This window comes from Trichosurus vulpecula, chromosome 6 (genome assembly GCF_011100635.1).
Source record: "Trichosurus vulpecula isolate mTriVul1 chromosome 6, mTriVul1.pri, whole genome shotgun sequence".
NCBI classification, from domain to species: domain Eukaryota; kingdom Metazoa; phylum Chordata; class Mammalia; order Diprotodontia; family Phalangeridae; genus Trichosurus; species Trichosurus vulpecula.
The window spans coordinates 269,958,396-269,971,572 of record NC_050578.1 but is presented as its reverse complement, the minus strand read 5'-3'; the positions used below and the strand labels follow the sequence as shown (position 1 = coordinate 269,971,572).

The following is a 13,177-nucleotide window of genomic DNA, read 5'->3' as shown; positions in this document are numbered from 1 at the left end:
AGGAGAATGATGAAGGAACACAAAAAAGTGGGAGATACATTCTTACCAGGAACATGACTGTGGAGTAGTAGGATGTCAACTCATGTAATCTCTTGGCAAGAGAATAGCTACAGATGAAGTTACAATAACTAGAGAAGAAATACTAGAACCAGGACAACAATCATCCAAGTCCATCAGATTTGGAAATGGGAGAGGTTGGCAAAGAACAAAATAATGGAGGAGGATTGTGCAGCTGCAGTGAGAGCCAAATATTTTACCTTGGGTTTGATGCAGCAGAAGTCTCTTTCTCTGAGGTACAGTTCAAATGATGAAGAGAGTATATGATGGAAACTTTGTGAAGGAATATGTGAGTTCCAAGGTACAGTCAAAACTGAGCAGTGATTGTGGCTACTGAGAGTATAGGGAAGGAAAAAAAAAGGAGTAGAGATAGGCCAATATGGCCATAGGGGAAAAGCCCACTTATGGTAAGTGCAAGAGTTGAGGACAGGCGTCATCATTATTTGGGACCCAGGATGACTCCTATCATATGTCATAGCAAAATCTGACATTGGTTCCTCAGGAATATTTTTTTTTAAAACAGACAATTTACACAGCGACAATCTCCACAGCCTTGATAGTGATGTTATAGCAATGAATGAAAGTTTGAAGATCAGAGGCAAAGGAAGGTTTTAAAGAGTCTTCATCTTTTCACTCTGAAAGAAAAATTCAAGACTTTCAAAAATTGAATTCCCCACGTGCCCTTTTGAAAATAGGGGAAATGGGTGGCCACCTGAGGTATAGACATTCTTCATTTGCTGCCCACGTAAAAAAATACAAGACCGTATGTTTGCAAGAAAATTTGGGGCAGGATAATTCATTGGCTTGCAAAATGAGGTTGACACAATAAGATAGATAACACCCTTACATTAGTCATTTGGAGTCCTTTTTCCCCTACCAGATGCTGATTTAGGAAAGAAGTACTGAGAGACCAAAGACTTGAAGAAGAACAAGGGACTGTTCTCCCCTACCTCAATCCTTATACTGCCATGTGTTCCTGAGACTGTAGTACCTGAAGCAATTCTGATCTTAGGTGAATGAAGACCCAGAGATGGAATTGAGCAGCTTACAACATGGCAAGATTCAAATAATTAGAAGAATCCTTGGAAAACCCCTGGAAACACAATCTTTGAAAGAGAACACCAAAGTCCAGAGCCACAGCAGTTGATTCCAATATAGCTCAAGAGCACCAGGCCAGCAAACTGCTTCATCCAAACAATCAGAAAATGGATCCATATTGCTCTCCAAAATGGCTGGATCAGCTCACAACTCCACCAGCAATGTAACAATGTTCCAATTTCCCCACATCCTCTCCAGCATTTATCAATTTCCTGTTTTGTTATTTTAGCCAATCTGACAGGAGAGATGTGGTATCTAAGAGTTGTTTTGATTTGCATTTCTCTAATCAGTTGTGAACCAGAGCATTTTTTCATATGCCTATGGATAGCTTTAATTTCTTCCTCTGAAAACTGCCTGTTCATATCCTTTGACCATTTCTCAATTGGGGAATGGCTTGTATTCCTATATATTTGGCTCAGTTCCCTGTATATTTTAGAAATGAGGCCTATATCAGAGATACAAGTTGCAAAGATTTTCTCCCAATTTTCTGCTTCCCTCCTAATTCTTGTTGCATTGGCTTTTTTTGTACAAAAACATTTCAATTTGACATAATCAAAATTATCCATTTTGCATTTTGTAATGCTCTCTATCTCTTGTTGGGTCATGAATTCTTTACTTTTCCATAAATCTGATAAGTAAACTATTCCTTGTTTTCCCAAATTACTTAGAGTATCAGCTTTTACTACTAAATCATGAACCCATTTTGACTTTATTTTGGTATATGGTGTAAGATATTGGTCTATGCACAGTTTCTGCCCTGCCATTTTCCAATTTTCCCAACAGTTTTTGTGAAATAGTGAATTATTAGCCCAGAAGCTGGCCTCTTTGGGTTTATCAAAGAGTAGATTGCTAAACTTGTTGATTTCTCCTACTTGTGTACCTATCCTATTCCACTCATCCACACCCCTGTTTCTTAACCAGGACCAGGTAGTTTTGATGACTGCTGCTGTGTAGTACAGTTTAATATGTGGTGTGGCTAATCCGCCATCTCTAGCATGTCTTTTCATTAACATCCTAGATACTCTAGACCTCTTGTTTTTCCAAATGAATTTTGTTATTATTTTGTCCAGCTCAGTAAAAAAAAAAATTGGTAGTTCGATTGGTATGGCACTGAATGGATAGATTAATTTAGGTAAAATTGTCATTTTTATTATATTAGCTTGGCCTAACCATGAGCAACTGATATTTTTCCATTTATTTAGATCTGATTTTATTCACATGAAAAGTGTTTCATAGTTATGTTCATATAAGCCCTGGGTTTGCCTTGGCAAATAGACTCCCAAATATTTTATAGTGTCTACAGTAACTTTGAATGGAATTTCTCTTTGTATCTCTCGTTGTTGGGCTTTGTCAGTAATGTATAGGAATGCTGAGGATTTATGTGGGTTTGTTTTATATCCTGCAACTTTGCTAAAGTTGTTTATTATTTCAAGTAGTTTTTTACTTGATTCTCTAGGATTCTCTAAATAAATCATCATATCATCTGCAAAAAGTGATAATTTAGTTTCTTCTTTTCCTATTCTAATTCCTTCAATTTATTTTTCTTCTCTTATTGCTACAGCTAAAGTTTCTAGTACCAAATTGAATAATAGGGATGATAATGGACATCCTTGTTTCACCCCTGATCTTATTGGGAATGTATCTAGCTTATCTCCATTACAAATAATGCTTGTCGATGGTATTAGGTAGATACTATTTATAATTTTAAGGAAGGTTCCTCTTATTCCTATGCTTTCTAGTGTTTTTAATAGGAATGGGTGTTGTACTTTGTCAAAGGCTTTTTCTGCATCTATTGAGATGATCATATGGTTTCTGCTAGTTTTGTTGTTGATATGGTCAATTATGCTAATAGTTTTCTTAATATTGAACCAGCCTTGCATTCCTGGAATAAATCCTACCTTGTCATAGTGTATTATTCTCGTGATGAGTTGCTGCAATCTTTTTGCTAATATTTTATTCAAAATTTTTGCATCAATATTCATTAGAGAAATTGGTCTATAATTTTCTTTCTGTGTTTTGACTCTACCTGGTTTGGGTATTAGTACCATATTTGTGTCATAAAAAGAATTTGGTAGGACTCCTTCTTCACCTATTTTCCCAAATAGTCTACAAAGTATTGGAATTAGTTGTTCTTTAAATGTTTGATAGAATTCACATGTGAAACCATCTGGCCCTGGAGATTTTTTCCTAGGGAGTTCATTGATGGCATGTTCAATTTCTTTTTCTGAGATGGAGTTATTAAGAAATTTTACTTCCATTTCTGTTAAGCTGGGCAGTTTATGTTTTTGTAGATATTCATCCATATCTCTAAGGTTGTCAAATTTATGGGCATACAGTTGGGCAAAATAATTCCTAATTATTGTTTTGATTTCCTCTTCATTAGAGCTGACCTCACCCTTTTCATTTTTGATACTGGTAATTTAATTTTCTTCTTTCTTTTTCTAATCAAATTGACAAAAGGTTTCTCAATTTTATTGGTTTTTTCATAAAACCAGCTCTTTGTTTTATTTATTAATTCAATAGTTTCCTTCGTTTCAATTTTATTAATCTCTCCTTTCATTTTCAGTATTTCTAATTTGGTATTTAATTGGGGGTTTTCAATTTGCTCTTTTTCTAGCTTTTTCAGCTGTATGCCCAGATTATTGATCTCCTTTTTCCCTATTTTATTCATGTAAGCATTTAGGGATATAAAACTTCCTCTGAGAACTGCTTTTGCTGCATCCCATAAGTTTTGGTATGTTGTTTCATTATTGTCATTTTCTTGAATGAAGTTATTAATTGTTTCTCTGATTTGTTCTTTGGCCCACCCATTCTTTAGAATTAAATTATTTAGTTTCCAATTAGTTTTTAGCTTATTTTTCCATGGTACTTTATTAAAAATGATTCTTATTGCATCATGATCTGAAAAGGATGCTTCGACTACTTCTGCTTTTCTGCACTGGATTGTGAGGTTTTTATGCCCTCGTACATGGTCAATTTTTGAGTACGTGCCATGTAATTTTGAGAAGAAAGTATATTCCTTTTTATCCCCATTCAGTTTTCTCCAGAGGTCTATCATATGTGCCTTTTCTAAAATTCTGTTTACCTCCTTAACTTTTTTCTTATTTATTTTGAGGTTAGATTTATCAAGTTCAGAAAGGGGGAGGTTGAGGTCTCCCAATATTATAGTTTTGCTGTCTATTTCTTCCTGTAACTCCCTTAACCTCTCCTCTAAGAATTTGTATGCCTTGCCACTTAGTGCATATATGTTAAGCAATTATATTGCTTCATTTATTTATGGTGCCTTTTAGCAGGATGTAATGTCCTTCCTTATCTCTTTTAATTAAATCTATCTTTACTTTTGCTTTGTCTGAGATTAGGATTGCTACACCTGCTTTTTTTACTTTAGCTGAGGCACAATATATTTTACTCCAGCCTTTTACCTTAACCCTATGTGTATCCCCCTGTTTCATATGCGTTTCTTGTAAACAGCATATTGTAGGATTTTGGTTTTTAATCCATTCTGCTATCTGCTTCTGTTTTATGAGAATGTTCATCCCCTGCACGTTCAGAGTTATGATTTCCATCTGTGTCTTTTTCTCCATCCTAATTCCCCCTGTTTATGCTTTTATTTCTCCCTTTCTCCTTCTCCTCCTCAACAAAATTTTGCTTTGGACCACCGCCTTCCTCAGTTTACCCTCCCTCTTTATTCCCCTCACTTATCTTACCATTTCCCACTTGCTACTTCTCCTCTCCCTTCTGACCATCCCTCTCCCTTTTTCCCCCCTTCCCCTCCTACTTCCCATAGGACAAGTTAGATTTCTAAACTTATCAGGGTATGTTATTCCCTTCTTGAACTAGATCAGATGACAGTTAAGCTCAAATACTGCTCTTCTCCCTCCCTTCTTTCCCTCTAGTATAATATGTTTTTGTGCCACTTCTTTTGGTATAATTTACCCTTTTCTACTACCTCCTTACAGCTCCTCTCATAGCCCTCCCTTTATATCTCTTACTTATATTTTATATCTTTATATCAGTTAATTTATACAGGCATTCACAACCTATGTATATCCCTTTCAATTGTCATAATAGCTGTACCATTCTCAAGACTGACATATATATGTATATGTATATAAAGCATACATAAGATGATAGAATCCCACATAAAGATGTAAATAACCTGCCCTTATTGGTTAATAAGGTTTGTGAGGTTTTTCCCCCTGGTTACCTTTTTATGTCTCTCTTGAGTTTTGTATTTGGAGATCAAATTTTCCATTGAGTTCTGGCCTTTTCATCAGGAAGGTCTGGAATTCCCTTATTTCATTGAATGTCCATCACTTTGCCTGGAAAATTATGCTTAGTTTTGCTGGGTAGTTGATCCTTGGTTGTAGTCCCAGCTCCTTTGCCCTTCGGAATATCATATTCCAATTTCTCCTGTCTTTTAATGTGGAAGCTGAGAGATCCTGCGTGATCCTGACTGTAGTTCCACGATATTTGAATTGCTTCTTTTTGGCTGCTTGCAGTATTTTCTCCTTGAGTTTATAGTTCTGAAATTTGGCTATAATATTTCTTGGTGTTTTCAGTTTGGGATCTCTTTTCGGGGGTGATCGGTGAATTCTTTCAATGACTATTTTACCCTCAGGTTCTAGGACCTCTGGGCAGTTGTATTTGATAATTTCTTCAAAGATACTGTCAAGGAGAGCAATTTGGAACTATGCCCAAAGGGCTGTAAAAATGTTCATACCCTTTGATCCAGCAATACCACTTCTAGGGTTGTATCCCAAAAATCACACAGGCGGGAAATGGACCCGTATGTACAAGGATATTTATAGCGGCTCTTTTTGTGGTAGCCAAGAATTGGAAATCAAAGGGATGCCCATCAATTGGGGAATGGCTGAACAAGCTGTGGTATATGAAGGTAATGGAATACTATTGTGCCATAAGAAATGGGGATGATACGGACTTCGTAACAACCTGGAAAAACCTACATGACATAATGCTGAGTGAGCAGAGCAGAGCCAGGAAACATTGTACACAACCACAGATATATGGATTCCATTAGGACCAACCTTGACATACTTTGCTCTTCTCAGCAACGTAAGGTGCAAAGACAACTCCAGGGGACTCACGATGGAGAATGCTTTCTTCATCCAGAGAAAGAACTGTGAAGTTTGAATGCAGATTGAGGCGCACTTCATGCTCACCTTTTTTCTTCTCTTTTGTTTTTCTTTTGGGGGGTTTTATTTTTTTTTGGTTCTGTCTCTTCTTTCTCATGATTTATTCCATTGGTCATAATTCTTCTCCATAACTTGACTAGTGTATAAATTAATTCAATGTGAAGTTATACATGGTAGTTATATGAGATTCCATGCCATCTTGGGGAGGGAGGGGTGAGGGAGGGGAGAAAATCTAGATCTCAAAATTATGTAGAACCGTGTGTTGTAAACTAAAAAAAAATAAATAAAAATAAAAATAAAAAAATAAAAATTAAAAAAATTAAAAAAAATTAAAAAAAAGAAAATGGATCCATGAATCAGAATGCTAACTCCTGCAAAGAGCCAGCCCAGTTGAGCCAGAGAGTAACTCCATAACAAACCTTCTGTTTGCAGAATCAATTCTGTCTTCTAAGTCCTTCTATTACAAGAATGAATAAATCACCTCATCTGTTTCTAGTTACAAGTGTTGGACTCTTAGAAGGCAGACAGTGTATGAACAGCCTTCTGTCCTCAATATCACGTTACATAAAGGTCACTGGAATATATTTTTGCTTAGCATTTGTTCATCTTGCTGCAGGAGAGCATAAGAAAGGGGACCCGCATGGATAACTAAAATTTTTGCTTCAAATGACCTGATTTCAGTGTGGAGAATTGTTAAAAAGTCAGCAGATGTTTGTCAAAATGCTCACTTTGTGCCTGGCCCTGTGGCAACAGCTTGGGACATAAGTAAAAGAGACAGAAAAATAGAATCAATGCTCTCAAGTAGCATATTGGGTTATGGGGGAAGACAACCCCTAAAAAAAGTACAGAAAAGTGAGGAGATGTGCAGGGAGAAGGTCCTCTTGGATGTTGGCCATAGTGTGGAAATCCAGCGATACAGAAGCAGAGCTGAGACAAAAAAGAATGGTTGACCTGGAGACCTTTCTCAGAGTGAGGGTCTGGCAGGAACTCTCCAATGGCCAAGAGGACTCCAAAATTTGTGGGAAGTTCCAGGATAAAAAAAAAACACTTTATGTTGAGAAGGAATCTTCTAAAGGGATGAGGAGAAAGAGTATTTTTGGATACAAACCACCTTTGGACTCTGACTCCCTTACTTAGATCAACTAACTCTTTGAAGTGTGTCTCTTCTTACTGAACAGGTCAAATAACTCCTGGATTAGGTCCAAGATGTTTTTTGGGTACTACTATTTTCTTTGCTACCAACTCTAGGGGATAAAGGGAAAGATAACGAATCTTTTACTCTTCAAATGCTCAAAAGTTCAAAAACTATTGTATCCTATGTCAGGATATTTATTTACAATGTAAAGAAAGGGAGAAAAACAAAAGAAAGAAGCACAATATATTTAGATACATGAAAAATTGAGAAAGTACAAGGCTGGCTTCCTGGTTCTTCTTTCAGAACACAAGAATTTCAAGAACTGATGTTTTTGTATGTCTGAGTTTAATGGAGGGGCAAGGGGAGTGGCCAATGAAACTAGAATCAAAGAGCATGAGCAGACTTTCTCTGCCTGAAACTTTGGAAAAAGTTTGAGCCTTAATGATTCAGAACTTCCTAGGAAGTGATTCTTACCAAGGACCAATGTTTCCCTCTCTCTGCCTTTCCTTGCATTTTGGCAAGAATGCTAGTGATCTCAGAGTAGCTGTCCTCTTTATCCTCCCAACTGGATAACTGGTGGACTTAAACAGGGCATCTCCGGCTACAATAAAAGACCCTTCTCGTCCTGGAAGATCAGTTTGCCTCTGTAAGCACTTGCACTGGTTGGTCAGTTCCTCCTACAACCTCTTAATACCTAACTTTCTAGACTCCTTCCCCACCACTCCCCTCACAAATACCTACATCTTTTGCAAATTCCTCACATTGAATACTCACTGGATGTCTCATTCCCCCCATACTAGGACATAATCTTTTTGGGATTAAGAACTGCAAGTATTGTGAATATATCTGCAAGTCCAGTGTGCACCACTGTGTTGTTGTTGTTTGTCCTTTGTACTTGAAAAAGACCATGACATTGGGGAGGTTCTTCCAGGACATGCAAGTGAATTGGATTCAAGTGAAAGAAGGCTTCGCAAAGTCACCAGCCTCACTTTCTCTTCTGCAGATATTTGTGTCCAGTGGCAAGATACAGATCTGGATCACTGGTGATAGTCCTTGGAATTTTTTAAGCTAAATTCTTTAAAAGGTTTCAGTTTGACTAAGGAAACACCTATTCAGTGGTTAAGGCTGGGTTAGAAATGAGGCAGAGAATGGGATTTTACCAGGTCAAAAAAATAGATCTGGTAGGGGAGGGGAAGACCCAAAGGGATTCTGGCCAAAACAGAATCAATTGCTATTTACATTCACTTGTGAAAATGCTTTTGACAGAAATAACCTAAATTGAATATATGAATTATTGTTGAACTGAAGGGATGCATCATATATTTGAAAAATTAGGCATGGGTGCAGGAAGGAGACAAACTTTCAGCCCCAAATGGAAGATCACTGTAAACCCAGAATTGGATAACACTTGTTAGCACAGACTGCTAAAGGAAAGGCCTAGAGGTTCATCCTGAAGGGAAAATATACAACTTGATTTCAAAACAAAAGGAAGAGAGCCCTTTCCCTGGGAATTTTCTGAAGGGAGGAAAGGAGAACTCTTTCTTTCCTTTCAGTGCTTCAGAGTTCTATAAAATATAAAAGATGAACTAGGAGTGAAGTGTCCATTAGTTGGGTAGATTTTTACTTGGCTCAGAAATATCAGAATTAAACTAATATCACAGCACTTCCTCTAGAATACAGAGTGAGTTACCAATGGAAGGGCATTTTCCCCCTTTTTTTTGTTTCTTCTTTTGTCAGAACAGTGCCTAGAACTTCTTACTAATTATTTATTTATTTACTCAATGACATCGCACTAGAACAGATTATAAAGGATTTGCTGTTTTAAATACAAAAAACATGCTGAATGAAAATGAGTAACAGTATTGTGCTCTCTTACCTGTGGTACTTTATAAAGTTTGAGAATGCTGGCCATGGCCATGGACAATCTGGATGTCATCCCTCCAATGACAGCCACTGAATCGTGCTCTGTGCCACAGCTGTAGTTAGGGATAGTTGGACCCATCCCTGAGAGCCATATCAAGGAGCTCTCCACAGCTAGTCTGTCTCGATGAAAGTTATTGAGCAACTGGTAACCCAAGGTTATGTTTGGCAGCAAATGGGGGTTCTTGTTGATCTCATCTATAGCAAATTGGAAAGTGAGGATATGTTGGTAATATTTGTGCAGTGTCCTAAAATGAGAGGAAAAATATAAAGAACCAGGTAAACTCTATATGCCCATAAAGAACAAGATGTTTTCCCCTTCAAGAAAGTAAGGGGGAAGGGAATAGGGGCAGTGGTGGTGGGGGGAGGGCAGACTGGGGAAAAGGGCAATCAGAATGCATGACATCTTGTTGTGAGGGGTAGGGGAGACATAGGAAGAAAATTCATAACTCAAAATCTTGTGGAAATGAATGTGGAAAACTAAAAAGGAATAAATTAATTAAAAAAGGGAAAAAAGATTAAGATGTCAGAGTGGATAGAGGGCTAGACATGGACTCAGGAACTCCTTTCTTAAATCTTGGTGCTAACATTTAGTAACAGTGTGGCCCTGGGCCAGTCATTGTATTACCATGAGTGTCAATGTCCACATCTGTAAAATGAGGAACTTGGATTAAATATCTTCTAAATTCCTTTTAAGGACACACACAAATGATGATGTACTTTTGGTGTTAGAGTATGTCTTGTCTTTCAGTGGAACTAAATAAAACAGGCAGTCTGAGTTTCTATCTTGAGCAAATATAGAAAGAGGAGTTTCTAATTCTGAACTTGCAAGTTGGAGATATTTTTTTCATTTTTTTAAAATTTTACTAAATCACAAATACAAAACAGAGAAAAGAAACAAAACCTATCACAAACGTAAATATTGACATTTAAATACCAAGAAAGAAAAAAAGCATTTCACGTGCATAGCATAATGTAAGAGAGCATTCAAAATATGTAACAATAAATTTCCATTTCCAGAAAGCCTATATGATAAATAATACACCTTGTATCTAGAAGTGTCCATCTTTCCTTTGCTTCCTTGTATTTTATTTTGTTTTCTGCTGTGAACTTTTAAACCTTGTTCTTCTTTCCCTCCCCCCTTCCCCAAGAAGGCTACAATATAATTTACATATATTTCTTGATACATTCATACACATACAGATCTATACATACACTTATACATATATACATGTGTATCTAGACATATACTTTCCCAGACATACTCTACTCCCGATCTTTGTTGTTTTTGTTTGTACGTATCTCTTCTTTCCTATCCCTCCTGCCTCCTCTACTTTACTTCTACACATTACATCACCTTCCTATGACTTACTTTCCCCCCTCCAAGGATCCATCCCCTCTCCTTCCATATGCATTGATCTAAACACCCTTTATTTTTAATGTCCTCCTTTACTATGCAAAATATATTAGCTAGGAAAGACAAATATATTGATAACAGCTTCTAGATGTATTATGATAATTTTTAAGTTCATATGTTGGGGTGAAAATGGAATACATATATTTCAAAAGTAGTTTTTTCATGAAATGGTAATGGGTAACACTGAGGGATTTAAGGTGAAGTACTCATTCGCTTTTTCTGGAATAACTATCCAAACTACAACAGGATAATTCTCCAAATGTCAAATTTCAGGCTCTATTTTTTTTAGCTCTACAATTCATTCTCCTGTCTTATTCAGTTAAGGAAACAAGGTTCCTCTCTTAGAGGCAGGATAACTGAGAACCAGGAAATCAATCAATCAAAACTTACTAAACACCTACTATGTGCCAGGTACTGTGCTAAACAGTAAGGATACAAAAAGCAACAAGAGAAAGTCCTGTCCCGGAGGAGATTACATCTTAATGGGAAAGAGCACTCAAACACACACATGTACAGACACACATAAAGAGAGACAGACAGAGAAAGACAGAGAGATAGAGGGGGAGAAAGGAAAGAGAGAGAGAGAGAGAGAGACAGAGACAGAGAGAGAGACAGAGAGAGAGAGAGACAGAGAAGAAGAAGAAGAAGAAGAAGAAGAAGAAGAAGAAGAAGAAGAAGAAGAAGAAGAAGAAGAAGAATAGAAGGAGAAGAATAGAAGGAGAAGAAGATAGGAAAGAGATAGAAAAACAGACAGACAGGCAGGTAGGCAGGCAACTATATATTTAACAGATATTGCCAAGTTTAAATTGGTAGGCCTTGGCAACAGCTTGGATATGTGGGGAAAGTGATAGAGAAGAATATAGGATTGCTTCAAGGTTAGTAGTCCCTAGAGGGCATTGGAGGATCGTCTTGAAATCTACAGTAATAGGAGAAAGTTTAGGGGCAAAACAAAATTATTTCCAGTTTTGATATACAGAACTGAAGCTGGACATTTAGTTCAAGATGAAAAAACCACAGTTGATGATAAGACATGTGAGGCCAGCAGAGTTTGGGCCAGGATAGATAAATCTGAGAATCATCAGCATAGAGATGGTATATAAATTATGAAAGCTGATAAGGTAGCCAAGTGAAGTAGTAGTATGTATTCGAGACAGATGCTTAAGGCTTATAAAATGTGACCTGAAAAGGATCCAGCAATAGAGATAGAGCAGGAACAGAAATAAACAGAGAAGGAGAACAAAAGAAAGCTGCTTCCTGAAACCTAGAGAGAAGAGAGAACCAGGGAGGAGAGAGTGATCAAGGATGTCTAAGGCTGAAAGAAAGACAATGAGAATGAGGAAGAGAAGTTAAATAAATGGTCTCAAACTCACAATGTCGTAAATAGAAGGAACCTGGAGTTCCCAATGTGCAGAAACTCAAAGGACTAACAAGTGATTTTAATCAGCTTTTAAGCATTTATGAGGCCCCTGGTAGAGTTCAGGCATTTTCAAGTCACAGGGGTGTAGAGACAAAAATTCTCAAAGTGATTACATTCTAGCCCACAGAGAAAACATGGCCACATGGCAAACAGTGTATTAAATTAGAGACAAAGATGAAAAAAATATGATTTGGAGGAAGTTCCTAAGGGCTTAGGTTAGGTGGGAGGTATGTGGTTATAATGTATTTACAAATCGTTTCCACCCATTCAATAGGCCTCAGGTGGGGGCAGTAAAAGGATGCCTTATTAGAGGCAGGCCTACATCTTTGTGATTAAAGATCTTTCCCAGAAGTTTTTGTTAAGTAGATGCTAAGCCTCAGGCCCACACCCTTTTGCTGATTGGATTTGAAGCCCTCAGGCCCTAAAATGAATATATACACCCAGAAGGTAGCCATTGAGAACTGGGAATTCAGAAGTCAGAATTCAGAAGTGAGAATTCAGAATGCAGTCCAAGTAGGAGAAGTAAGAACTTGGAGAGGACAAAGCTGCAGAAAGAGTGCAGAGCAGAGAGTGGAAATCAGGGAGTAGCACAGACTAGAGAATTGAGGGAGGAGAGAACCCTGGCAAGCAAACAGGATACACAAGTTTTTACAGGGAGGCCCCAGCAGGAGGGGAGGTTACAAGATGACTTGATTGTTTGCTCTATTAGAGCGTTATAATTTCCTTGCTACTACATTGATGTGAGTTTACTGGTTTTGGAATATAATTTCTGCTCTGTAGAATCAGTTATTGGTCTTGGGATTTGATCCTCTAGTGCCTAAACAAATATTATACTTCCTCTGCCTTCTACCTAGAGAGTTTTTCATACTTTGTGATTCTGAACCATATAGGCATATTCATGGTCATGATCAGGGTCATTAATCTTGCCTTACTGATACAGGGGGCAATAAAGGCTTCATGTCAAATGAGTGGAAATA

General features: G+C 37.3%; 1 protein-coding gene across 1 annotated transcript in view; it reads right to left on the bottom strand.

Moving 5' to 3' along the window:
- Positions 1–13,177, bottom strand: part of LOC118853294 (vomeronasal type-2 receptor 26-like) — a 95,467-nt gene that overhangs the window by 30,680 nt on the left and 51,610 nt on the right. Inside the window, exon 2 of the mRNA XM_036763313.1 lies at positions 9,323–9,614. Coding sequence (XP_036619208.1) covers positions 9,323–9,614 — 292 coding nt within the window. The remainder of the gene's footprint in view (positions 1–9,322; positions 9,615–13,177) is intronic.